This window comes from Zingiber officinale, chromosome 10A (assembly GCF_018446385.1).
Source record: "Zingiber officinale cultivar Zhangliang chromosome 10A, Zo_v1.1, whole genome shotgun sequence".
Lineage (NCBI taxonomy): Eukaryota > Viridiplantae > Streptophyta > Magnoliopsida > Zingiberales > Zingiberaceae > Zingiber > Zingiber officinale.
The window spans coordinates 54,917,510-54,942,772 of NC_056004.1; the positions used below are offsets into that span (position 1 = coordinate 54,917,510).

A 25,263-nucleotide genomic window follows, 5' to 3' on the forward strand; every position below is an offset into this window, starting at 1 on the left:
AGTTGGCTACCCAAATAATAAGAAAGGCTAAATACTCTTTATTTTATTAATATTTGATTATTAAGTATGTTTTACATTTTGAGATGTTGAATTTATATTTTAATATTTTCTCATAAGATAATGTCTATTAAATTTTTATAAAAATTATTTTAAAAATAAATAATTCTTAAAATTCAAAACTAAATTTAAAATTATAAAATCATTTGAAAGGCTAAAAATAATTATAAAATTATTTTAAAATCTTCAATTATTTTTTGAATATATTTGTAAATTTCTAATTCAAACATTTATTTGAAATGTTTAAAAGTATACTTTTTAAAAAATTTAGATTATTTTAAATTTATATTTAATTTTAAAATTATTTTAAAAAAAATATATTTTATAAATTATTTATTAAATTTTAAAATTGTTTAACAATTTTGAAATAATTTTTAGTATTATATAACTATTATTAATAATAGTTTATTTATAAACAAAAATATATATTTAAAAAATAAAAAATTAATTAAAGTCAAAAAAATTGCATCTGCGATGAAACTCAAGTGTAATGGTCTTTGGATAGATACAAAGCTCAATTAGTTGCTCTTGGCAATAAACAAGAATATGGCCACAACTATGAAGAAACATTCACATTAGTTGCTAAAATAACCATGGTGAGAACCATTCTACATTAGATGTAAACAATGCCTTCTTGAATGGGGATCTTAGGGAAGGGGTTTACATGAAACTTCCACTCGGTATGTCAATGACAGCTTCTAATGAAGTTTGCAAGCTAAGACACTCTTAGTATGGGTTGAAGCAGGCACCTAGAGCCTAGTTTGAGAAGTTTTGCAGCACTCTTCTCACCTTCTCTTTCACAAAAGTCAACATGATTCATCACTTGTCTTTCACAAGACAACCATTAGTATCTCTTAGTCTATGTTGATGATATTATCATCACTAGTAAACAATGGGTTGATCACTAAGCTTCAAAATATATTGCATAGTACATTTAAAATGAAAGATCTTAAGTATCTCACACATTTTTGGGGGCAGGAAATTCACTTTTGAGATCATGATTTGTTCTTACATTAACATAAATATATCTAAGATCTCATTGGGCTAGTTGGTTTAAAGGATGCTACTGTTGATCCCAATAGAGATGAATGCGAAATACTAAAAAGATAAAGCCAAGCTTTTGTCTGATGCTTTTTTATATAAGTAGCTTGTTGGTAGTCTTATCTACTGAACAATCACAAGACCCAATATCTCATATGTTATTTATATAGTTAGTAAATTTATGCAATCACCTCGACATCTTCATCTTGTTACAGTTCATCGCATTATTCGATACTTAATTGGGTCATCTACTCACGGGTTGTGTTTTCCTACCAAATTTACTCTTTATTTGACTGCCTATAATGATGCAAATTGGATTGGCTACTCAAATAATAGGAAAGGCTAAATACTCTTTATTTTATTAATATTTGATTATTAAATATGTTTTACATTTTGAGATGTTGAATTTATATTTTAATATTTTTTCATAAGATAATGTCTATCAAATTTTTATAAAAATTATTTTAAAAATAAATAATTCTTAGAATTCAAAACTAAATTTAAAATTATAAAATCATTTGAAAGGCTTAAAATAATTATAAAATTATTTTAAAATCTTCAATTATTTTTTGAATATATTTGTAAATTTCTAATTCAAACATTTATTTGAAATGTTTAAAATTATACTTTTTAAAAATTTTAGATTATTTTAAATTTATATTTAATTTTAAAATTATTTTTAAAAAATAAATTATTTTATAAATTATTTATTAAATTTTAAAATTATTTAACAATTTTGAAATAATTTTTAGTATTATATAACTATTATTAATAATAGTTTATTTATAAAGAAAAATATATATTTAAAAAATAAAAAATTAATTAAAGCCAAAAAAAATTGCATCTGCGATGACCCGCGAAGGTCATTGCGACACCCTTGGAGGGATTTAGGAATATATAAAATTTTATTAGAATTTTTTTAAATTTTTAATAAATTTATATATTTTAATAGGATAATTCGATTAAGATTTTAAAAAATATATTTGTCTATTTATTTAAGTTAGGGATTGATTAAATCCATTAAAAATTAATAACATAGCTAATAGATAAATAAATAATTAATTAATTAATTATATATTTTTAGAATTAAAATAAATAAAATATATAATTAATTAGATAATTTTATTAGGATTTAATTAAGCCTCTTTGGATTGTCACTATTACAGCTAGAAATTGATTAAGATAATCAAATTAAGTTCAGTTTTAATTAGAAAAAAAAACTCTGCGTTGTAATTAAAATCCGGACAACACGACCTCCGGCACGGCCACGAGGGTCGCGTGACCCCACCGCCATGGTCGCATGGTCGATTCATCCGCCATACTCTCAAACTTGACTGTGGAGACTGTAAGGATGTCGAGCTCTATGTCGAGTCGATGGGCGGAACAAAATGTTTCGTCCGACTTTGCATGAGATTTTAATCCTTGGTTCTATTTCTTCCTATATTAGAACAAAAGGTGAAATCGTCACTTTAGCGACCCCTCCAGACAACCCCACACTATGCAAGGAGATAAATCACGGGAGACATTTACCTTAGCGCAATGGCCCTTTACATTGGAGAGATTAGGCACCCAACAAGTCATTTTGTGTTAATATTAGCCCTAAGAGCCAATTATGAGATGATTAGGCATATTGGGTTAATGTCTTTATTGGGTTAATTGGTTAATCCAATACGCTAAAATCCAACCCATTAAAGATAATTAATGGAGATTAATTATGCATTGAAGAAGGAAGATCATTAAGTTAGACTCAATTAGATCCAACTATTGGATTGAGTCCAATTCGAATTAGACTCATGGAGTCAATTCAAATTGATGAGGATCAATGAGTTGAACTCATTGGGTGAACCCGAATTCACCAAAGAAGAGGAAAAATCCAGATTTAATTGGATTAATGGAGGACTTAATTGGATTAATGGAGAATTAATGTCAATTAAGGCAATTAATGTCAATTAAGGCAATTAATGTCAATTAAGACTAATTGGGTGAATGAATACAAAAGGAGGTTTTGTATTCATTTGGTAGATGACTTGTGTTCTTTCTCCATCTTCTTCCTCCTCTTCATCCTCATGGCCGAATCTTTTCTATGGTCGAACCTCCATGTGTGGCTAGCACCATAGTGGTGGTCCTTCTCCAAATTGTGAGTTCGTGAGACGGACGGAACGTGTTCATATAGATGCTGTAAAGGCGTGGCCACTTGATCGCGCTAAGATCTGCATCCAAAGAAAGTTGCTACCAGGATTGTGAAGGGCACGCAACAAAGATATAACCCTTCTCATTAAACTTAGTATATGGTTTTCCTTCGCATGGATCTTCTAGAGAGAATCTAATTAGTTTTCCGCTGCGCTTTCCTGCGTGTTTAGCACGCTAGATCCTTACAATGGTATCAGAGTCACTTGTGAAAACATATACTAAAGTTATAGTTAGATTTTTATATGTGATATAGAAATTGTAAGAGAGATTTACTATGATCTGCATGATTATGAGTTAGATTTCGACCAAAGGTCTCGGCCTAAAAACTATTGTGAACAACAAGGTCTCGGCCAAAACACTATTTTGAACCGCAAGATTTCGACCAAAGGTTGAGTATGCAAAATTATTTTGCATCGGGAGCGCTGCCCTCTCACCCCCCCCCCCCTCCGGGCGCTGCCCCCTTGACCCCCGCCCGCTAACAGGCTAGCGGGGCCACCATGCTGTTGCGGTTCATAAGTCTTTATTGCAATCATAGTAGACTTTATCATAAAGATATTGTGAATGTTATATGACATGGTGCATAGTTATAGAACTCCAATGTGATTGAAACTGTGTGTATGTTGTAATTCATAATACAGCCTGCGTATCGTACCTCTCCTTTTTTTCATTCCAATTGTAAATTTAGACTACCCTCGAATGTAACTTAAGATTTTTTTTAGATTTTGTAATGTACAAACTAGAGAAAGAACAAGTCTACTAGACGATGGTGAAAAGGAGAGAAGGACAACAACACATGATGACAAAGGAAGTATTTGGAGAAGATGCTTAGACCTAGGTTGACCTTTCGATTTTCTCATTGGCTTGAGAAGATCGTAGTTGATGGGGCCATAACCATGTCATGTTTAATTAGCATATATGTTGATGTATGCCATGATATGCCATGAATGTATGTGATACATGTGTAGCTATCATAATTACGTCCTTTTCATATACCTATCAAAGTTTAGTACTCACTACTACCTCGATCATTTATAGTTAGGTTTTGCCAAAGCAAAGTGACTCGTTTTATCTTGGTAGAGTGCGATAGGATAATTGTGATGTCCGACTATTGGACTTTGGGTGTGACTTAACTAAGTTACCTCAATTGGATTGAGAACTTAGAGGTATATCTCATGCGATGTAATTCAAATTATACTAGTCTTGAGTGATTAGCCAAAGCTAACTCAAGATGAGTTATAATATGGATTTCATAAGATGGGCAAAAGAACAAATAGTCTTGTTCACCCAATGATACAATAGTTACATAGGATATAATTGGTAAACGTTGTCTACCTAAGTTATACAAGTATTAGGTGATTAGTCAAAGTTAACTCAAAATAAGATATAATATGGATATTGTCCAATTGGTACACGTTGCCTACCTAAGTTATACTAAGTCTTGGGCAATTAGCCAAAGTTAACTCAAGATAAGGTATAATATGGATCTTATCCCACATAAATGTCATCATGATTAGTTTTGGAGCTAATAGTGAACTATAAAGTCGATCATTGGGTATGCAATGAGTTATGTAAAGGAATGTGAGTGATGTAAATGGGATTTATTCCTTCCACATGACGAAAGTAATATCTGTGGGCTCTTTGATTAGTAGGACACAAGAATGCATGAACATGTTCAAATTGAGTCAATATGAGATATTGAGCTTATTTGTATGAGTGTGTCTACTTAGAGATCAAGAAACACAAAAATTGATAAGAGGATGATACGGTTTATGCCTTATTGATCAATCTAAATATCAAAGATAGAGGGACTGAGTCATACAAGATAATAGCCACGGACAGGTTAGGTCGGATCTCGACTTTCTCGTCATTTGGGTAGCAATGATGCATTACTAGATGTCACTCATTACTTATATATCTACAATGTTGATTTGGATACATTGTCAACGTTACGAGAGACTATTGAGTCACACACAAAGAACATGTTATTTTGGAGATGGAATTATTTTTGTTTGACTAAAGTACTATGGATCTTTAGAATAATAGGTTAATCTAAAGTGTTGCTAGTGCTAGTGCTAGTAGGAGATTGTTAGTATTAGCCCAAGAGCTAATTATGAGATGATTAGACATATTGGGTTAATATCTTTATTGAGTTAATTGGTTAATCCAATATGCTAAAACCCAACCCATTAAAGATGATTAATGGAGATTAATTATGCATTGAAGAAGGAAGATCATTGAATTAGACTCAATTCGATCCAACTATTGGATTGAGTCCAATTCGAATTAGACTCATGGAGTCTTCAGATTGATGAGGATCAATGAGAACCCGAATTCACCAAGAAATAGGAAAGATCAAGATTTAATTGGATTACCGGAGAACTTAATTGGATTAATGGAGAATTAATGTCAATTAAGGCAATTAATGTCAATTAAGACTAATTGGGTGAATGAATACAAAAGGGGGTTTTGTATTCACTTGGTGGATGACTTGTGTTCTTTCTCCATCTTCTTCCTCCTCTTCATCCTCATGGTCGAATCCTTTCAATGGTCGAACTTCCATGTGTGGCTAGCACTATAGTGGTGGTTCTTCTCCAAATCGTAAGTTCGTGAGACGGACGGAACATGTTCGTGTGTTCTTTCTCCATCTTCTTCTTCCTCTTCATCCTCATGGTCGAATCCTTTCAATGGTCGAACTTCCATGTGTGGCTAGCACCACAGTGGTGGTTCTTCTCCAAATCATGAGTTCGTGACACGGACGGAACATGTTCATGTAGATGTCGTAGAGGCAAGCCACTTGATCGCAGGCCACTTGATCGCACTGAGATCTGCATCCAAAAAAAAGTTGTTGCCAGGATTGTGCAGGGCACGCAACAAAGGTATAACCCCTCTCATCAAACTTAGTATATGATTTTCCTTCGCATGGATCTTCTAGAAAAGATCTAGTTAGTTTTCCGCTGCACTTTTCACGTATTTAGCGCACTAGATCCTTACATTTTGTACCTTCTAGGAATTTACCCCAAGACCCATTTCTTCCTATATTAGACCTTAGAATTAAGGGATCTAGGATTAAAGGATTTGATAATTCTTGATATGAATATATTGTGTAATTCTCTTAGTGAAATGACATAGAAAACGTTTCAAAAATTCTCTTTTATTTCCTTGTCGGTTGTTAGATTTAAAGTTGAAATCCTCTTTTTTTCTTTTTTTTTTGGCCCCTTACAGCTTCAACACTTGAAACTTCTTTCAAACTCACAAACATAACCTCATAATGATTTTCTTTGGACAACCATTGCATGTTAAAATTGCATACCTTGAATAAACAAAAATAAATCAATGACAAGTTTGCCAAACATCTATAACCAATAAGCATTACCTCTTCTCCTTTCTTGATGCGTTGTCCAGCATTAATCAAAACTTCAAGCATGCGATCTTTGTAACGCCAATGCAAAAAACAGTTTGGCCGAAATGAGTGGTTTAACATATCTGCATTGGGTAAAAAGCATCCGATGAGGGTTGTTCTATCAATAAAAAATGGAGACTGAAGTCAAAATTAAAAGTAGGATCAAAATTTGAGTTTTAGTAACCAAGCAGCTGTTGTTCGTTAAATTCTGGAAAAACACAAAGGACACAGGTTAATGTCTATAAATGCTAAACAACTGAATTGTGATCTTATTGTACTAGTGGTATAAATATACATATCATGATTTATGGACATTATGTAACTGTACAAACCTAGAACAGCCTTTTGCAATTCAATCTTTTGTAAGTTCTCTGTTTAAAGAATATTACCAGCATATGGAACCAGCATGTTTGCATCTTGTACAAGTGCTCCAACCCTTATTTTCATGTTAAATGCACGCGATTGGACAATACTTAATGCCCAAAGGAACCTTTCGACATCACGAGCAAGGCGTTTTATCTTCAGTGGGGCTGCTGAGTGCTGACAATTGCTAGTATTAGAAGAAGCATCAAAGGGTATTAAAGTTTCTAAAAGTTCAAATAAAAATTAACCCAATGTTGTTCCCAAAATTCTATTGCGCATTTTTGTTGTTCCTCCAATTTGGAAGCTAGAACATGGTCTTGCAACTCCAAGAGATCATCCTAAAATCCACATGATAAAAATTAAAAAGGAAAACTATGAAAAGAAATGAATATTAAACGAAGTGGGGTGGGTGTTGACAATAAGTTATTGGGTGGGAAGAAAACAATATCGGGAGAAAAAACAAAGCTAGCAAAAATTTTTTACTAGGATACTCAAAGAAGAGATAGGAACCAACACCAAGGAATGTCGGCATGCTGCACTAGATACCTTGTGGGCCAAAAGCAAGCTTGTGCATTCTTCTGAACTCGGCAGAAAGTCACCATAGAGTTGCCAAAAGTTATCTTCCACATCAAACGCATGTAAAAGAAGACATGCCAATCTGTGATCCCAATCAGTCTGCAAATGATGCCCATTAGACAAAGATATAAATCCAATATTAATTTTGGATTAATTTCAAAATAACTGACAAAAAAATAGGGATAATGCTTTCACACACACCTATAATTCTACTAAAATCAAAATACTAAACCGCTGAGCTAAAGAAATGCAAAGGATCAGAATGGTATTCTATTTCTATCTCCAGAAATTTTAAGATCTGTGAGGGATGCAATAATGGTGGCAAGAAGTTAGATTGGTTAGGTTTTTGTTATATAACTATGTGAAGCCAATTAATCAGATCATGCATTCAAAACATAAGATTGAGTTTGCAATTCCCTAGTACTATGGATTGGATCATTTTTTTTTTTTTGTTTTGTTTGTTTCATTTCTAACAAAAGCCATTTTGGTTTGTGTTTTTGTACTTTTTCAAGAAAAGAATAAAAAAATAAGAAAACAACATGCAAATCACCTCGAAAATAAAATTTAAAAAAACAACTTAGGATCAATAGTTTGTGTGGATATATCATGTAGTGAGCTCCATGGTTTGAAATTCATACAGAATTAGGTGACATGGTTGAAACATATCATTCCAATAAATTAGTGCAACTCGATATTACTTAGCACAAATTGTTGTGTCAATCATATCGATGAGTATCATCTCGTGGTGATAGTTAACACCCTTGGCATGCTATAACATAGATTAAGAAAATTGAGATAATATTAATATTTTTTTAGCTAGTGTTCATACAAGATAATGCTAGAAATATAACATTTTAGAAAGAACACAAAGTTTAAACTAAGTATATAAATGCCTTATTTTCTTTTTCTTTTTTTATCTCCTTCCTTGTGTTGCTCCAATTCACCATCAATCATACATTATAACATCAGCATGATACTAAAATGATCCTTTGTTTCAATCAAAAATCAAAACTCTAACACAACTCAAGATTTTAAAGTTTGTTAAGCTCTAGGTACATATTCTTAGTGTTGGAGACAACACTAGCTTAACTATATTCAAGCCTATTTATAGATTATAAATGAACTAAAGTCAAGCTCAATATTAACCAAATTCATATTTTGAATTGAGGATTGTTTATCAAACCTATGCATGAGCTTTTCCCAAGGTCAATTAGAAGCAGTGCTCTTATAAGTTTGTTAAAAAGTGATTGAGTAAATGAAGCTTATATTGTTTAGTCATTTGTAACATATTTAGTTCATTTATTGTTCCTGAGCTTTATTTAGGATCATTAATAAGCCAAAGTTCACTAATGTTCAACATTGTTCATTTACCATATTGCGCTTTAAAATATGTTCGAAATTGTTTATCTTACATTTTTTTCATATTAAGCATACAAAAATAAGCTCTTACCAAGTGGAATATTGATTTGTTCAGAAACATCGTTTTCATTTATAGCCCCACACATTCCTATAATTGCCTAAGTTATCCAGATCTTCTTTAATTTTGTTAAGTAGATTTTTCTTATGTCTCTTTGCATTCTTCATCTCCAACTGTGTTTGTAGTTAATTAATTTGTCCCATCACTTGGTGATCGACTATAAGCTAACCTCATGATTTACCTTTCTTCACATAACCTAGGGGTGGGTTGTGAGGGGCGTCTGGGGTGAGCCTAATCATCTTTTGCTACATTATAATTAATCAACTTGTCAAATTAAGAAACATAATGCTTTTATTTAAACATATTCTTTCCCTCTTAGTTGATTCCCTCTCATTTTATCATCTATCTAAACTACACCTGATTACTCATGAATAGCCCACTTAAACTAGGGTGAAATGCTTGTGTTGGGTTTCTTTAGTATTTTGAGTATGATAGGCATAGTAAATGTTTCCCAACTAATCAGACATTAATCATTACTGCTGCTTGATGCTTCTTTAATATGAGACATGAATCGACAAATAGAAGGTTAGATTTGTTTATCCTTGCTCATTTTCACTGGCTTTGAGCGCAGCAAAGAAACCTCAAACAAACTCGTCTATCCTCGAATGCATGAATTTCTCATTTAACTGTTTCTTAGTTAATTTGTACACACTTCATGTAAGGAAAATTACATTTGAAGACCACCAGTTCTTAATGATAAGACTTTAGATGTAACATGATGTAGGAATCTCAGAATTATTGTTACAAACGCATTCCAGTGAACTTGGAAAAGAGAAAATGCAATACTAGTTTTGGTAAATCGCATAAGAAAAAAAAAGTAGAAGAGTGCTCCTTATTTTCAAAATCATCAAATGAGCACCCCCTTCATTTTTAATATACCCATATTTATCAGGATTTATTAAAACATGAAAACTTTTACTAATTTGAAATAAAAAATCATTCTAATTTTTCCTGTAACAGTGGACCTTCTAAAAGCGAATATTCACATCTTAATTAAGGATATGTTGCAATTGAAATTTTCTAACTAACCAAAGGAATAATTTCATTAGTTTCAATGAAATAGTTCATTTTTGAAAATTTGAGGCACAACTGTTTCTAACTCCATGTGTGAATAGTCAATAGTTAGAAAGTGAACATTCACATAATTTTTCATTGTAATTAGGATGATTTTTTACTCAAAATGACAAAAGCAAACACTTTCATTAGTTTCAATGTAATTGTTCCTTCTTGATGATTAGAGGCAAAATGCTTTCTTACTCATGTGAATAGTCAATAGTTAGGAAAATGAATCAACATAATTTTTCATTGTAAATTAGGACGGACTTTGTCTCAAAACTGACAAAAATGAACAGCTTCAATAAAGTTGTTCACTTTTCAATAAACAAGGATAAAGAGGGATAGAATGGAGTGCCCATTTAATAATCATCAAAATAAAGGCATCTTTTGATATGATTTAGAAAATTAAGAGTGCAGTTCGAATTTTTGCTCATTGCATAACCACACAAGTTTTTTTCCTACTACTACAACCTATGTCAACCAAGAAATAAATATCTGTCAAAGTTATATTTGAGTCCTTATATGGCCTTTACCAGATGAACCATAAGCCTCTATCATGGATACCCATAAGTCACTGTTACAATATGAATATTAACAAGATCATTTAATCAACTTTGTGCAAACGAAGAGCAGCACCTCTGCCATTAACCATTCATCCACTATAGATATAAAACAAAACAGGCTGAGTAGAGAAGTCATTTTTGAAGGGAAGCACAACAACAGTTCTGATAAACTGCAGTTACCTCAGGTTTAGTGGAGTTAATAATATCGAATATAGGATGGCCAACAGGAACTATATCAGGGAAAAACATCCATGGATGCTTCTGGCTTATAGTCAACATCAACTCCAAAGGAATTTCCATAATCACCTGTATGTTTTGCACAAGACAAGTAAGTATTGATTGGGGGAAAATGTATGAAGTTTATCCGGACTCAACTCTCATTACAAAATACTCTCAAATTTTTCAACTGTATAAAAGAAAAGCATGCCTTATAAAATGCACGAAAACTGTACAAAATATGGAATACAATATGGCAGATAAAACATTTTTATCTCCGTTTAAGCACCAAAATTTAGACAACGTAGAGCTAGGGGTAAAACATAAAAATACTCGCAATCAACCAACATTCATGCTAATAGAAGGTGCTTGGATCGTCATTTAGTCCCCATTACGTACAGTTAAGAGAAGGAATCACTTCCCTGTGCTGTAAGTTTAGCGCGCCGAACTGAAACCATAAAAAACTGCGACCATAGATCACAGAACGTCCGCCAATTATCCAAACAGCAGAGTTTAACACTAATCACTACAAAGACACTCCTTCTCAGCGACTCACCCTAGCCCTTCGCAGCGGATCGACGTCCTTGGACGCATACACTCCGAACCCGTCGGGACCTTCTCTGAACTCAACGCCATAGGCACGCACACTCCTCGCATATCCAATCCTGTAGAAGTCGGGATCCGCTGGTTCCAACTGCCGATTTCAAAAACTAAAAATGGGCCAAAACGAAATATCTCGTCTTTGATTAAAATAAATAAATAGCCAACGAGGAAGAAGCGCACACCTCCAGCGGAAAGGGACTCTCCACGACTTTGGGCGGCTCGAAGAACTTGAACGGAGGCAGAGAGGAGGTAGAGACGCTAGTAGCGGCGACAACTCGCCTCCTCCGACCGTGAGAAGTACTTCCGACGTTTCTGCGGTTTGGAGGGAGAGAGCAAGCATTGTCTCCGTTTCCGAGCTGCGACAATTCCTGAGACGATAGCGAAGTAGGTATAGCGAAAACCCAAAAGCAAGAAGAAGAAAAAAACGAGAAGCGGCTTCATGCGAGAGGAAGGAAGAGAGAGAGAACTTACGAATGCTGCAAAAAGGGAGGAGGAGGAGGAGAACGGAAGTGTGAGAGGGGAAACGGAGGACGAAGGCATAGAGCAAGAGATAGAGTGAGGTAGAACGTTATCTCGCAGCCTGCGGTATCATGCCGTATCGTACGCGCTTTATAAACCGGCTCGCAGTTTTCCACAATTAGCAATTTCCTCATATCTGATCCGGAGGAGTTATAGTCATTACAAAAATTTCCTAATTTACCAACCCAATATATCAATATATCAATAGAAATACTACCTACAAAAATTAACCTCCATCGAAAAATATTAAAAAAATTTAGATTTCTCGACGAAATTAAGATTCCGTCGGTAAGTACCGACAGAATATAGAATTCTATCAGTGATTACCGACGGATATAAAATTCCGTCGATAATTATCAACAAAATCCTAATTCCATCATAAAATTTGAAATTATTAGGGCACGAGTGCCCTTTCTTTCTCTCACGCGTGTGTATCTTCTCTCCGACAGTGTTTTCTCCAGGTAACCTTCTTCCATCGGTTTTTTTCCTCTTTTGTGCTACCGGTGTACACGCCCTAAGCGCGTCGGCGTTCCGGCTGCCAGCACTTAGCCCACGCCACGCTAGCACGCAGGTGGCGGCGTTTCCAGCTACCAGCACACGGCTGGCGACATTTCCGCCCGCCAGCACGCACCTTGCGATGTTTCCGACCCCTAGCCACTTGTTAGCGATTGTGCAAGCCGCCAGGCACATGCTAGCAGCTGTGCAGGCCGTCAGTCGCATGCTAGCAACTGTGCAGGCCGCTAGAACACAACTGGCGTTGTGTCCGGGCGCCAACCGCATGCTAACGGCTATGCCAGCCACCAGCTGTTGGCTGCTGGCCACCAACTGCTGATCGCCACCTATTGGCATCGTGGTCGGCCACCACCTGTTGGATGTGGCTGCTTGCGTGGACAACGACCACCTGTTAGATGTGGCTGGCCGCGTGCTCGGCCACTTGATCGTGGTCGAGAGCTTGTATGATCTTCAACTTTTTGCTAAATTACTAACTAATTTTAGTTGTGATTGTTTTAGTTTAATTTTAGCTAATTTTTGTTTTTTTATTTTGTAGTGTAGTGCATTTGTTGCTTTTTTCCTGTTAGCTTACTCTCTTCAGGTATGTTTTTCTTAAACAATACATTTACATATATACTATATTAAATAGTTGACATGTTGATGGCGATTTGTAGGTTAATAGAGCATATATATTTTATGGCGATTGTTATGTTTTATGGTAATTGTTATACTTGTGTAAATTTATGCTTTAGATAGTAGACATCTTGACTTTAATAATGCGAGTATTAAACATGTTAAGTGATTGAGTTACATAGTTATCAGCATATTAACCAATTTAGATATACACGTGCTTTTGTAAAGGATGCTTGTTTAATAGTGTTTTAAATTATATTCTCATTAGATGATAATATCTATGTGGCAAAGGCGATTCGCTCGCCCCTAATGACAATATCTATAAACCAAGCTTGGATGTACAATTAATTAGAAAATGAATTTATTAGAGATGATTTTATTGCTGAAATTGAAGAGTTTGTGAAATTTGCTAAGAGCCATCCAAAATATACGAATGGTGCCGAGTTACGGTGTCCTTGTAATCATTCAAAATGTAGAAATAGAGTCTTCCGTGATAAGGATATCATGAAAGTATATATATGTCGAAATGGTTTTGTGTCAAATTACTACAATTAGTACTGTCATGAAAAACCTTATTTGTATGAACCAATTGGGTCTTCTGGTGGTTCATCTCTGGCACAACTTTTGCTACGCCTGAATCATCAACTAATGATATTCCAATGCAATCAATGGTTCATAATGTAATGAATGTTGTAGTTGATTATTCAATATAGATGAAATATCAACACCTGAATATCAACAATTCTATGAAATGTTAAAGGCTAGTGAAAAAAAAAGTATAGGAATACATTCCCTCTGGTCATTTTCAACTATCAGCTACTGTAAAGTTATTAAATATGAAAGCAGAATATCATTTTTCAAAAAGATATTATAATGCCATATGTCAATTGATGTTAGAGTTGCTTCATGTTGATAACATAATGACTGATAGTCTTTATAGTACAAAGAAATTGGTTAGAAGTTTAAGTTTGCCTGTAGAGAAGATTGATTATTGTATAAACAACTACATAATATTTTGGAATAAAGACAATGATTTGAGTGAATGCAAAATTTGTACTCACCCTTGTTATAAGTATTGTACTCACATATCAGGGAAGAAAAGGAAAAATATTACTTAGAAAGTGATGTATTACTTTCCTTTAACTACTAAACTTCAATGTTTGTGTGCATCTCCCGCTATAGCTTGCCACATGATGTGGCATCATGAACATGAGTACGAAGGAGATATTATGTGTCATCCTTGTGATTCTCCTATATAGAAACATCTTAATACTGTATTTTCCTCCTTTGCAATGGAACCACGTAATGTCAGATTAGGACTTTCAACGGATGGATTTCAACCATTTGGTTAGTCAGGATAACAATATTCTTCCTGGCCAGTTATATTAACACCATACAATTTACCACCATAGATGTGCATGAAAGATGAATTTATGTTCATTACTGTATTAATTTCTGGTCCAACCAAATCCAAAGAGAAGATTGATATTTTCTGGCAACTTTTGATTGCCGAGTTAAATAAACTATGGAATATAAAATTGATTACTTATGATGTTGTAAGTAAAACTAATTTTAGATTGCATGTTGTATTATTATGCACAATTAGTGATTTTTCAGTATATTCAATGTTGTTTGGATGGGGCACAACTGGTAAATTAGCATATCAACACTGTATGATAGATTCTAATGTATTTTCATTACCTTATAGTGGAAAAATATCTTGGTTTAATAATCACCATAAATTTTTTACCTATTGATCACCCTTCCAAGAGAAAAAAAACCATAAAGAATGTTAGTCAGAAAATCTCTTCCAACAGTCCATGCTTCAGGTGAAGAAATTATTAAACAAATAGGCAGTTATGGATTTCTACCAGTATCTCAACCTGGTTTTGATGAGTTAAATAAATACATTGTTAGGATGTGCAAGTGTGGTTGGAATAAAAGGAGTATTTTTTAGGAGTTGTTGTATTGGAAATATCTACTTATTTGACATAATTTTGATGTCATGCATATTGAAAAAAAAAATCTTAGATGGTATATTCAACACTATGATGAATGTGCCTGGAAGAACTAAAGACACTACAAAATCACGTGAGAAATTAAAAAAATAGTCAACAGACTAAAGTTGTATCAGGATGAAACAACCAATAGATTTCCAAAGCCTTGTTATACATTGGACAAAGATGGTAAGCAAGTTTTGTATAATTGGTTAAAAGAAATCAAATTTCCAGATGGGTATGCCTCAAATATGGCTTGATGCGTGGATATAAATAGGTTAAAGGTGTTTTGAATGAAGAGACATGACTGTCATGTATTCATACAAAGACTTATTCCAGTAGTTTTTTTTATGATTTACTTCCTTATAATATTTAGCAAGCACTCACAGAATTGAGTCTAATTTTTAGAGATTTGACAGCGAGGTGTATTATGATGGATGATATGCTTCAGCTAGAAATAAACATTCCTCTCATATAATGTAAGCTAGAAAGCATATTTCTGCCCTGTTTATTTGATTCAATAGAACATCTACTAATACATTTGTCATATAAGACACAAATAACAAGTCCTGTGTAGTATAGATGAATGTATCCATTCGAACGATTTTTGAGAAAAATTAAAGAATAATATTCATAACAAAACAAGAGTTGAGGGGTCAATATGTAATGCTTATCTAGTTGAAGAAGCATCTTCTTTCTACTCCTATTATTTTGTTGATAGTGTACAAACAAGATATCACAAGTGTTCTAGAAATTCTGATAATGCTTCTGAAGGCATTGGAATTCCGTTCTATTTCAATTTACCTGTATAAAAATTGTACAAGTATAGAACTTTTCCTAGCAACCCGAATATTCGATTAGACATGTGTTTGGTCAATCAAGCAAGTTCTTGATGGATCAAAACACACCTTGATCGAAGTACAAGATCGCTGGCCTCTTGTGTTGGTATTCAAAATTGATACAAAGAAAACTAAACTAATTACGTAGCGGAATCAATGAACTAGTTGTACCTTTCCTTTGTAGCCAAAGACCTCTTGATCTTCTATTGTATTCCTCTCCTCTTCTTGGACATCGTGTGGGCGACGATCTACCAAGACAATAAACACCCTTCCCCTCTTTGGATCCAAACCGTCGGCCACTAAGTGAAGCTTTAGGATAGGGCGCCTTCTCCTCTTCTTCCTCTTCTCCAATCCGTCGGCCACCAAGAGATCCTAGCAAGGAGGGGCGCCAGCCCTAGGCAAGGTGGAGGAGGCGCCTGTTAGGGTGTATACTAAAAGTCTAGCTTTTGGTATAAACATTTATCTAGAAATAAAGAATCACATTGGTCAAATGTTTACATTTATTTATTAAATGTAATTGTTCAATTAATTTATATAGTAGATAATATGGAGTGTGGAGTCACACTTAGAAGATCATGTTGTTGGTTCTCTATAAATTATAAACAGTTGCTCACGACTAAGATGGAAAGGAACAAACCATCAGAATAGACGTAGTGTAATTAAGTATTAGTTTATCTTGACTAATAAATTACACTGATACACTTTAAGTGTATTGAGTAGGATCATTTAGGTAAGTTCTTTTTTGTACTGACTTAGTAAAAGAACTAGACCTTAGTTATTATGGAAGTGTGTGCTCTTAATCCTAATATAATAACAAGCATGTATATTTAATATTTATTTCTTTGACTTATCAAAGGGTGAGGTTTAGCTCGATAAATCAATATGCCCGATAAGTTGGGAAATGATATTACTTATAGTATGTGTTATTGATTATAGAAGGAATCTGTGTCCTAGTTATCTAGGTTGAGAATGTCCCCAAGAGGAGCTCATAAGGATTGTCATGTTAAACCCTGCAGGTGGACGTAGTCCAACAAGACAATAAAGTTGAGTGATACTACTCTTGGAGCTAGATATTAATTAAATGAGTTGTCAGTAACTCACTTAATTAGTGGTCATTCGTAATCTTAAACACAGGGAGACTAACACACTCATGATAAGAAGGAACCCATAATGTAATTTGGGTTTGGTGCGGTAGTGCGGTAATAACTTTCTAGTGAAATGAGTTATTATCGATGAACTTGAGTTGTGTGTTCGGGGCGAGCACGGGATACTCAAGCTCATCGGAAGGCCAAAACCAATTTCTCCTCTAGGTCCCTATTGTAGCCTCAATAAAGTCTCAAGTCCATTCAAAGAAAAGTCTATCTTGGTGTCCAAGAAGGGGTCGGTTCATTGCTTGGTGACCAAGCAATGGCCGGCCACATATTCTCTAGAAGTGATCGGCCCTTGCCTTGGGCAAGGGGGTCAGCCATAATATTTAAATTAGGAAGGTTGTTTTTTGAATTTTTAAATTTCCTCAGATATTTACAATTTGTAAAAAGAGAGATTTTAAAATTTTATAAAATTTTCCTAATTTAAATTAAGCCACAAGGTTTTAAAAGAGAGTTGTAAAATTTATAAAACTTTCTTTTAAAAAGAAATATTATTAGAGATGTTTTAAATTTTAAAACTTGATTTTAAATTTTAAAACTTTCCTTTTAATATCTACATTAAAAAAAAGAGTTTGTAAAATTTTATTAGAAGTTTTCTTCTTTTAAAATTTTATAAAAAAATTTTCTTTCTTTTCCTTTTAATAAGTGGTCGACCACCTGTTGGTTGCTACTCGGAAAACCTATAGGTTCCACTGTACAAAAATTTTGTACAAAGGTCTGAACCTTTTCCTAGCTACCATGTGTTCTTTTAAATTAAATTTTGGATCGCCTGCGGAACTTAACACGTTTGATCCAAAACTTAATCTATTTGTTCTTTTAGGTTTTGACTTGGATCTCCTGCGGAACTTAACACGTTCGACCCAAGTCTCCTTAAGTTATTAATTCCATTAAATATTAATTTCCATAAAAGGTTCCCAGTACTGACGTGGCGAGGCACATGACCTTCTTGGATATGGGAGCAACCACCACCGACTAGACAGAACCTTTAATAGAAAGCTAATATTTAATTTCCTAAAATAACTTTAGGTTAACCAAAGAGAACAATCAAATCACAAGGAAAAGAAAGAAACAAAAGAACACAACTTCGAAAAACATATTCGAAATTCTAGAACGTAAGCCTCTTGTATTTGGTATTATTTCCATAAATAACTAGCATGATGCGGAAATAAAATTTACTAGTTATACCTTGTAGAAAAACCTCTTGATCTTCTACCGTATTCCTCTTCTAACCTCGGACGTTGTGTGGGCAACGATCTTCCGAGATGAGAAACCACCAATCACCTTCTTCTCCTCCTAGCTAGGTTCGGCCAACCAAGAGGAAGCTTCACCAAGGAAGAAAAACAAAATACTAACCAAGCTCCAAGAGATGCTAGCTTTCTCTCCTTCTTCTTCTTCTTCTCCGAGTAGTATCCGGCCACCACAAGAGCTCCAATAGAAGGGTAGGGTTCGGCCACCACAAGAGGAAGAGAGGAAGAGGTTGGCCGGCCACACCAAGGAACAAAAGAGGGAGAGGAATAATAGATGTTGTGTCTTGTGAAGGCACCCTCACCCCTTCTTTTATATTCCTTGGCCTAGGCAAATTAGGAAATTTAATTACAATAAAATTTCCTTAATTTCCTTGACATGATTTAATTGAGAAAAATTAAATAAAATTTCCCAATTTAATCTCTAATGGCCGGCCACTTAGAGGAAATAAATTAGACAAGTTTTAATCAACAAATTAAAACTTCCTAATTTGTTTCCTGAAATTTTAAAAATAAAATTTCTCTTTAAAAATCTCTTCATGGTTGATAAAGGAAATTTCTATAATTTTAATTTTATCAACATGTGGATAATTTTTAAAGAGAAAAATAAAATAACTCATCAATCTACAAATAAGGAAAGAGATCTAATCTCTTTCTTTAATCTTTTGTAGATCTTTTACAAGAGAGATATTTTAATTTTAATTCTCTTTAAAAAATTATTTCTTCCACATAATAAAAACTAAAATTAAAATCTCTTTTTAATTTAATTTGGCCCCACTAGCTTGGGTTCAAGCCACCCAATATACCTAGGCCGGCCCTAGCTTGGTTCCCAAGCTAGCTTGGCCGACCCCTTATTAGTGGGTATAGAAGGTGGGTATAGGTGGGTATTAAACTTCTACAAATAAGAGGCTACGATAGGGACCGAGAGGAGGAATTGGTTTGGTCTCCCGATAAAATTAAGCATCCCGTGTTCGCCCCGAACACACAACTTTTATCAATGATAATTCATTCCACTAGAGAATTATCATTGAACTACCGCACCAATCCCAAATTACATTTTGGGCTCCTTCTTATTATGAGTGTGTTAGTCTCCTGTGTTTAAGATATCGAATGTCCACTAATTAAGTGAGTTACTGACAACTCATTTAATTAATATCTAAGTCCAAGAGTAGTACCACTCAACCTTATTATCATGTCGGACTAAGTCCACCTGCAGGGTTTAACATGACAATCTTTATGAGCTCCTCTTGAGGACATTATCAACCTAGTATCTCTAGGACACAATTTCCTTCTATAATCAACAACACACACTTTAAGTGATACCATTTCCCAACTTATCGGGTTTATTGATTCAACGAACTAAATCTCACCCATTGATAAATTAAAGAAATAAATATCAAATATATGTGCTTGTTATTACATTAGGATTAAGAGCACACACTTCCATAATAACCGAGGTCTTTGTTTCTTTATAAAGTCAGTATAAAAGAAACGGCCTCAAATGGTCCTACTCAATACACTCTGAGTGTACTAGTGTAATTATATAGTCAAGATAAACTAATACCTAATTACACTACGACCTTCCAATGGTTTGTTCCTTTCCATCATGGTCGTGAGCTACTGTTTATAATTTATAAGCTACTGATAACATGATCTTCTGTGTGTGACACCACACACCATGTCATCTACAATATAAATTAATTGAACAACTACATTTATCATAAATGTAGACATTCGACCAATGTGATTCTTATTTCTAGATAAATGTTTATACCAAAAGCTAGGCTTTTAGTATACACTCCAACACCACCTTTCTTGGTGCCCAAGCAAGGGGCCGGTCAAATAATTAAACATCAACAAATAGTTGTTTAATTAATAAATCAATCTAGGATTGATTAATTAAAAGGAAAGAAAAAGAAAAAGAAAAAAAATTAAAAGGAAATAGGAATCAGTCTAATTTTTATAAAACTCTTTTCATAATTTTCCGTTGGGAAACTAATATAAAAAGGGGGAAGGGGAGGCCTTGAATAACATAACAATTGATATTGTGTTGTTGGAGATCATCAAGTGGCCGGCCCCTCTCCCTCTCTTCCCTTTGCTCTCTTTTGCTCCTTTGTGGTGGTGGTGGCCGAATTCTAGAAAACGAGGAGAAGTTTTCCGGGTGGTGTTTGTCTTGGAGGATCGTCACCCACACGACGTCCAAGAGGAGGTGAGGGATACGACAGAAGATCTCGAGGTTTTTAGCATACAAGGAAGAGGTATAACTAGTATTTAATTTTCGCATCATACTAGTTAATTTTTCTTTGTATAAATACCAAATACAAGAGGCATTCGATTCTTGTTTTTCGATGTTGTGTTCTTTTTCTTTTTCCCTTGTGATTTGATTGTTCCTTTTGGTTAACCTAGAGTTATATAAGGAAATTAAATATTAACTTTCCTTAAAAGGCTTTGTCTAGTTGGTGGTGGTTGCTCCCGTATCCAAGAAGGTCAAGTGCCTCGCCATGCAGTACTGGAAGCTAATTTTGGAAACTAATATTTAATTGAATTTATAACCTAGGTGATTTGGATCAAACGTGTTAAGTTCCGCAGGAGATCCAAATCTAAACCTAAAAGAACATATAAGTTAAACTTGGAATTAAACGTGTTAAGTTCCGCAGGAGATACAAGTTTAACTTAAAAGAACACATGGTAGCTAGGAAAGGTTCAGATCACGTACAAAATTTTTGTACAGTGGAGTCATTGGGTTTTCCGAGTAACAACCAACAATTGGTATCAGAGCTAGGGTTTTGCCTCTGTGTATTTGGTATTAGTTTAATTATGCACATGTCATACATAATTTAGGCAGGTTAATAGTAGGATGTGCTAACTTTGTGGATGCAGGATCCAACTATTATGACTTATAGTTATTATTTGTGTGATTGGACCCTTGCACATGTCAAGGGCATTTATTATGTGTGCATGATTGTATTATAAAATACAGCAGGAGCTGTATTTAGTTTAATTAGAATTTTATTTTTTTGATCTAGATACATGTACATTCCTTTTATGGAATATAGTATCTATGGATGTAAATTTTATTTTATGTTCGATCTAGTTTACATGTACATTCCTTTGAGGAATATAGGATCGAAAAATGTAAAATTCTATTTATGTCGTGGATCAAATCTTGCAAGGCGTGGAACCTTTTGAGGATCAGAGGCACAGCGGAACAATGAGCAAGATGGATGCGACAACTAGACCCGGTGGCGGTAGCTAAGGATGGCAGCAGCTAGGGTTGGCGACACACGGAGGACAGCAATAGATAAAAGCCATAATAGTTGAAAATTAGTTTTTCTATTTATTGCTTTTTATGCTGTGCTGTGTGTGCTTGTTAGTATGCATGTTAAGTAGGCTAGCATAGTCAAAATTCCTCATTTTAAATAACTAAGTGGGAGAGGGATTTATTTTTAAATAAATTCCACGGTCTCCATTACTGGTTTATAAGTGATGCAACAAGCTTGCGCGTTGGCTCTGAGTGCCTTCCTCCATATCGGATGAGCTTGTTTGCGGATCACTAGATTAAACTTTCATTTTGGATGACTATAGGAAGTTAATTAAGAGCGTGTGATCTTCCCCATCGGAAGGGGCACAATCTTATTAATGGACTTAGTGTCAAGTAATGGTATACACTTAGGCACGTCTAATAGTATTCTCCCCATCAGAGTCACTGCTATTATTTGTGTGACCGAAGAAAACCAACTATTAATTTGTCAAATAAATAAGTTGACAAGATAATAAAATTAAAAACTCCTCTTACAAATGTTTGATTTTGTATACGTCCACACTATCGTGGCATACAAAATTCACGGTGTTTGAGGTAATTTTATTTTGTCATAAAGTTTATTGACAAGATAATTAATGGGTAAAACCCTCCTCTTACAAATGTTTAAATTTTGTATACATCCACACTATCGTGGCATGCAAAATTCACGGTGTTTGAGGTGTTGGTGAATTTAAATAATATTGTTTGAGGAATCAATGTTATTTTAAATTCAAAAAGTTTTGACCAAATATTTGATCAAAGACAGATCAACTATTAATTTTATTCGTCATAAAGTAAAGTTGACAAGATAATAAAATTAATGGATAAAATCTCCTTTTTGATTTTGTATACGTCCACACTATCGTGGCATACAAAATTCATGGGGATTTTAAAGAATTGATCTTGACCAAATATTTTTGTGATTCTTAGAATTTAAAATGTTTGTCAATTTCCTAGTTGTTATACTATAGAAAAAACTTAGTAGTCCTACTTGTAATGATTGGAAATATGACTTGGACATTAAGGTAGAATGTCTTCTTAGAACTAAGAACAATATAGGTGTATTTAATTCATTAGTTGAAACATGTTTAGTGGTGTTATCTACCAGAACCTAGAGTGTAGATACAGATGTCATTAATCATGTCCGCAATTCTTTGCAGGGTTCCAGGAAACCCGACAACTAAATGAAAATAAAAACACCGTCCACATGGGCACTGCTGTAAAAGTGGCAGCTGTTGTAGTGGGAGATGTTTATCCTTTGATAAGAATAAAATATGGATTTTAAGTAATTGTCTTTACGTACCAAGTTTAGAAAGAACTAGTTTTCAATTTCTAAACTATTCAAAGAACTTGATATTCTGCCTCTTTTAATAACAAAGTTGTTATTAAGAAAAAAAAGGGAAGTTATCTGTTCTGGTACGTTGGTTGGCAATTTATAAATCCAATAACTCCCACGATGCAACAAATGGAAATTAGTGTAACACCCACTAAGCTTTTAAGATAAATATGAGAATGATGAATTTACCTTAGAAAAATATTAGTAGAATGTTGAACCAAAAAGAAATAAAAAAATAGGGAATGGTCAAAGATTGAACCTTGAACCTCTCATGATGTAAATGATAGGATTAATGGGTAATAACCAGTTGGGATATGCCATGACTCCTTATGAAGATATGCCATGGTTAGATAAGATTATGTTATGCTTCATGCTATGCTTACGCTATGATATGCCATGACTAGTTATGATTTCTTCATGTTGCATGATATGCTTAAAAGAGTATGTTACATTATGTCATGACTAATTGAAATGATGCCATGTTGAGACATTCTTTGATTATACTATGATTTTCGGTTTTAGTGAGTAGGAAAGGAACTTTCTGAGCCATGAGTGCTCACAGCTTACTGTCCTTGTACCACAGATAAAGGAAAAAGCTGGATGAGCTAGAGGAGCAGCAGGAGGGGCAAGGAGATGTGTGTGGCAGTGGCTAGGCAACCAAATAAGAACCTGCTTTAAAAACTTTTAAAGAACTACGCTTTGGTATCATGAATTGTAGTACCTTATGTGTGACTTGATGTTATGTTTCTACTAATTTTGATATCATGTTATTGAGGCCATGATAGTGTAGTTCGGTTTTGATGAAAAGAAAAACAAAAGAAAAGTTTTTATGAAACTAAGAAAATTATTTTAAGTCTTCCGCTGTTATTTGTACATAGAGTATCGTAGCCCCGTCCCTTAGGGTTAGCAGGGAGGGCGGGCGTTACAATTAGTAACACATCTTCTAACTTTAAAAGAAAGCAACCTTCAGAAATGAACCAATTATATCTTTGGCATCTAAGGCTAGGTTATATTAACTTGAGTAGGATTCATTGGTAGCTGATGAACTTTTGGGTTCATTGGTAGTGGAAATCTTTCCAACTTGCGAGTCTTACTTGGAAGGAAAAATAACCGAGAAGCTTTTAAGTATAAGGGGTATGGAGCCAAAGATACATTGGAATAGGTTCATTCTGATTTGTGTGATCCTATGACAAGAGTTAGTATCGAATATTTCATCTATTTTATAGACAACTATTCAAGGTACAAATACATTTACTTGATGTGCCGCAAGACTAAGTGCTTTGATTAGTTCAAAGAGTACAAGGCTGATGCGGAGAAATGTTAAAGTAAAAGTATCAAGTCACTATGGTAAGATCGTATTGGCAAGTACCTCTTGGGACAATTTAGGAGTCATTTATCAGAAGTCGGGACTTAATCCCAACTAACTGCACCTAGTACACCCCAACAGAATGGTGTAGTAGAAAGAAGGTATAGGACTCTTATGGAAATAAGTAGATTGATGATGAATTAATTACCAAATTCATTTTAAGGATATATACTAGAAACAGAAGTGAACATAATACCTTCTAAAGTCAGAACTTTCTACTCCCACAGAATTGTAGAATGGGCGTAAGCCTAGTCTGAAGCATATTCGGATTTGGGTGGTCTAGCACATGAGAGACACTGATTAGTTGGGCAGGAGTTCACTTGTTTGTGAGTTATCCTAAAGAAACGAAAGTAGGTTTATAGTCTTAAAAAATCAGAAGGTCATTGTTAGAATCAATGACCGATTTTTAGAAAAGGACTATGTAATAAACCACAAGCCCATAAGTAAATTTGTTCTTAATAAAAGACACGTATAATCTAGTACCAACTGTACAAGATGAAATATCACAAGAAACTGCAACACGTATCACAATTGATACACAATTATAGACAGTGCATCATCGTAGTGGGAGGGTTGTCAAACAACCTAAAAGATTCATGTTTTGGAAAAATCTTTGGACTTGATCCCAAATGAACATGAGCCTGATCCCGGACATATGATGAAGCACTCCAAGACAAAGATGCAGCATCTTGGCAAAGAGCAATGAATACAGAATTAGAATATATGTATTCTAATCAAATCTGGAAGCTTGTAGAACCACCAGATGGTGTAAAAGACAGTGGGTGAAAATAGGTCTACAATAGGAAAAGATGGAAAGATAGGAAGGTGGAAACTTTCAAAGCAAGA

The 25,263-nt window shown here is 34.2% G+C and overlaps 1 protein-coding gene across 1 annotated transcript in view; it reads right to left on the bottom strand.

Moving 5' to 3' along the window:
• Positions 1 to 12,167, bottom strand: part of LOC122027010 (protein PLASTID TRANSCRIPTIONALLY ACTIVE 14-like) — a 29,721-nt gene extending 17,554 nt beyond the window's left edge. The window contains exons 1-8 of the mRNA XM_042585803.1: positions 12,014 to 12,167; positions 11,725 to 11,910; positions 11,496 to 11,633; positions 10,904 to 11,029; positions 7,598 to 7,726; positions 7,300 to 7,389; positions 7,078 to 7,228; positions 6,662 to 6,771 (exon numbers count right to left, since the gene is read on the bottom strand). Coding sequence (XP_042441737.1) covers positions 6,662 to 6,771; positions 7,078 to 7,228; positions 7,300 to 7,389; positions 7,598 to 7,726; positions 10,904 to 11,029; positions 11,496 to 11,633; positions 11,725 to 11,910; positions 12,014 to 12,082 — 999 coding nt within the window. The 5' untranslated portion in view covers positions 12,083 to 12,167. The remainder of the gene's footprint in view (positions 1 to 6,661; positions 6,772 to 7,077; positions 7,229 to 7,299; positions 7,390 to 7,597; positions 7,727 to 10,903; positions 11,030 to 11,495; positions 11,634 to 11,724; positions 11,911 to 12,013) is intronic.
• Positions 12,168 to 25,263: the final 13,096 nt, after the last annotated feature.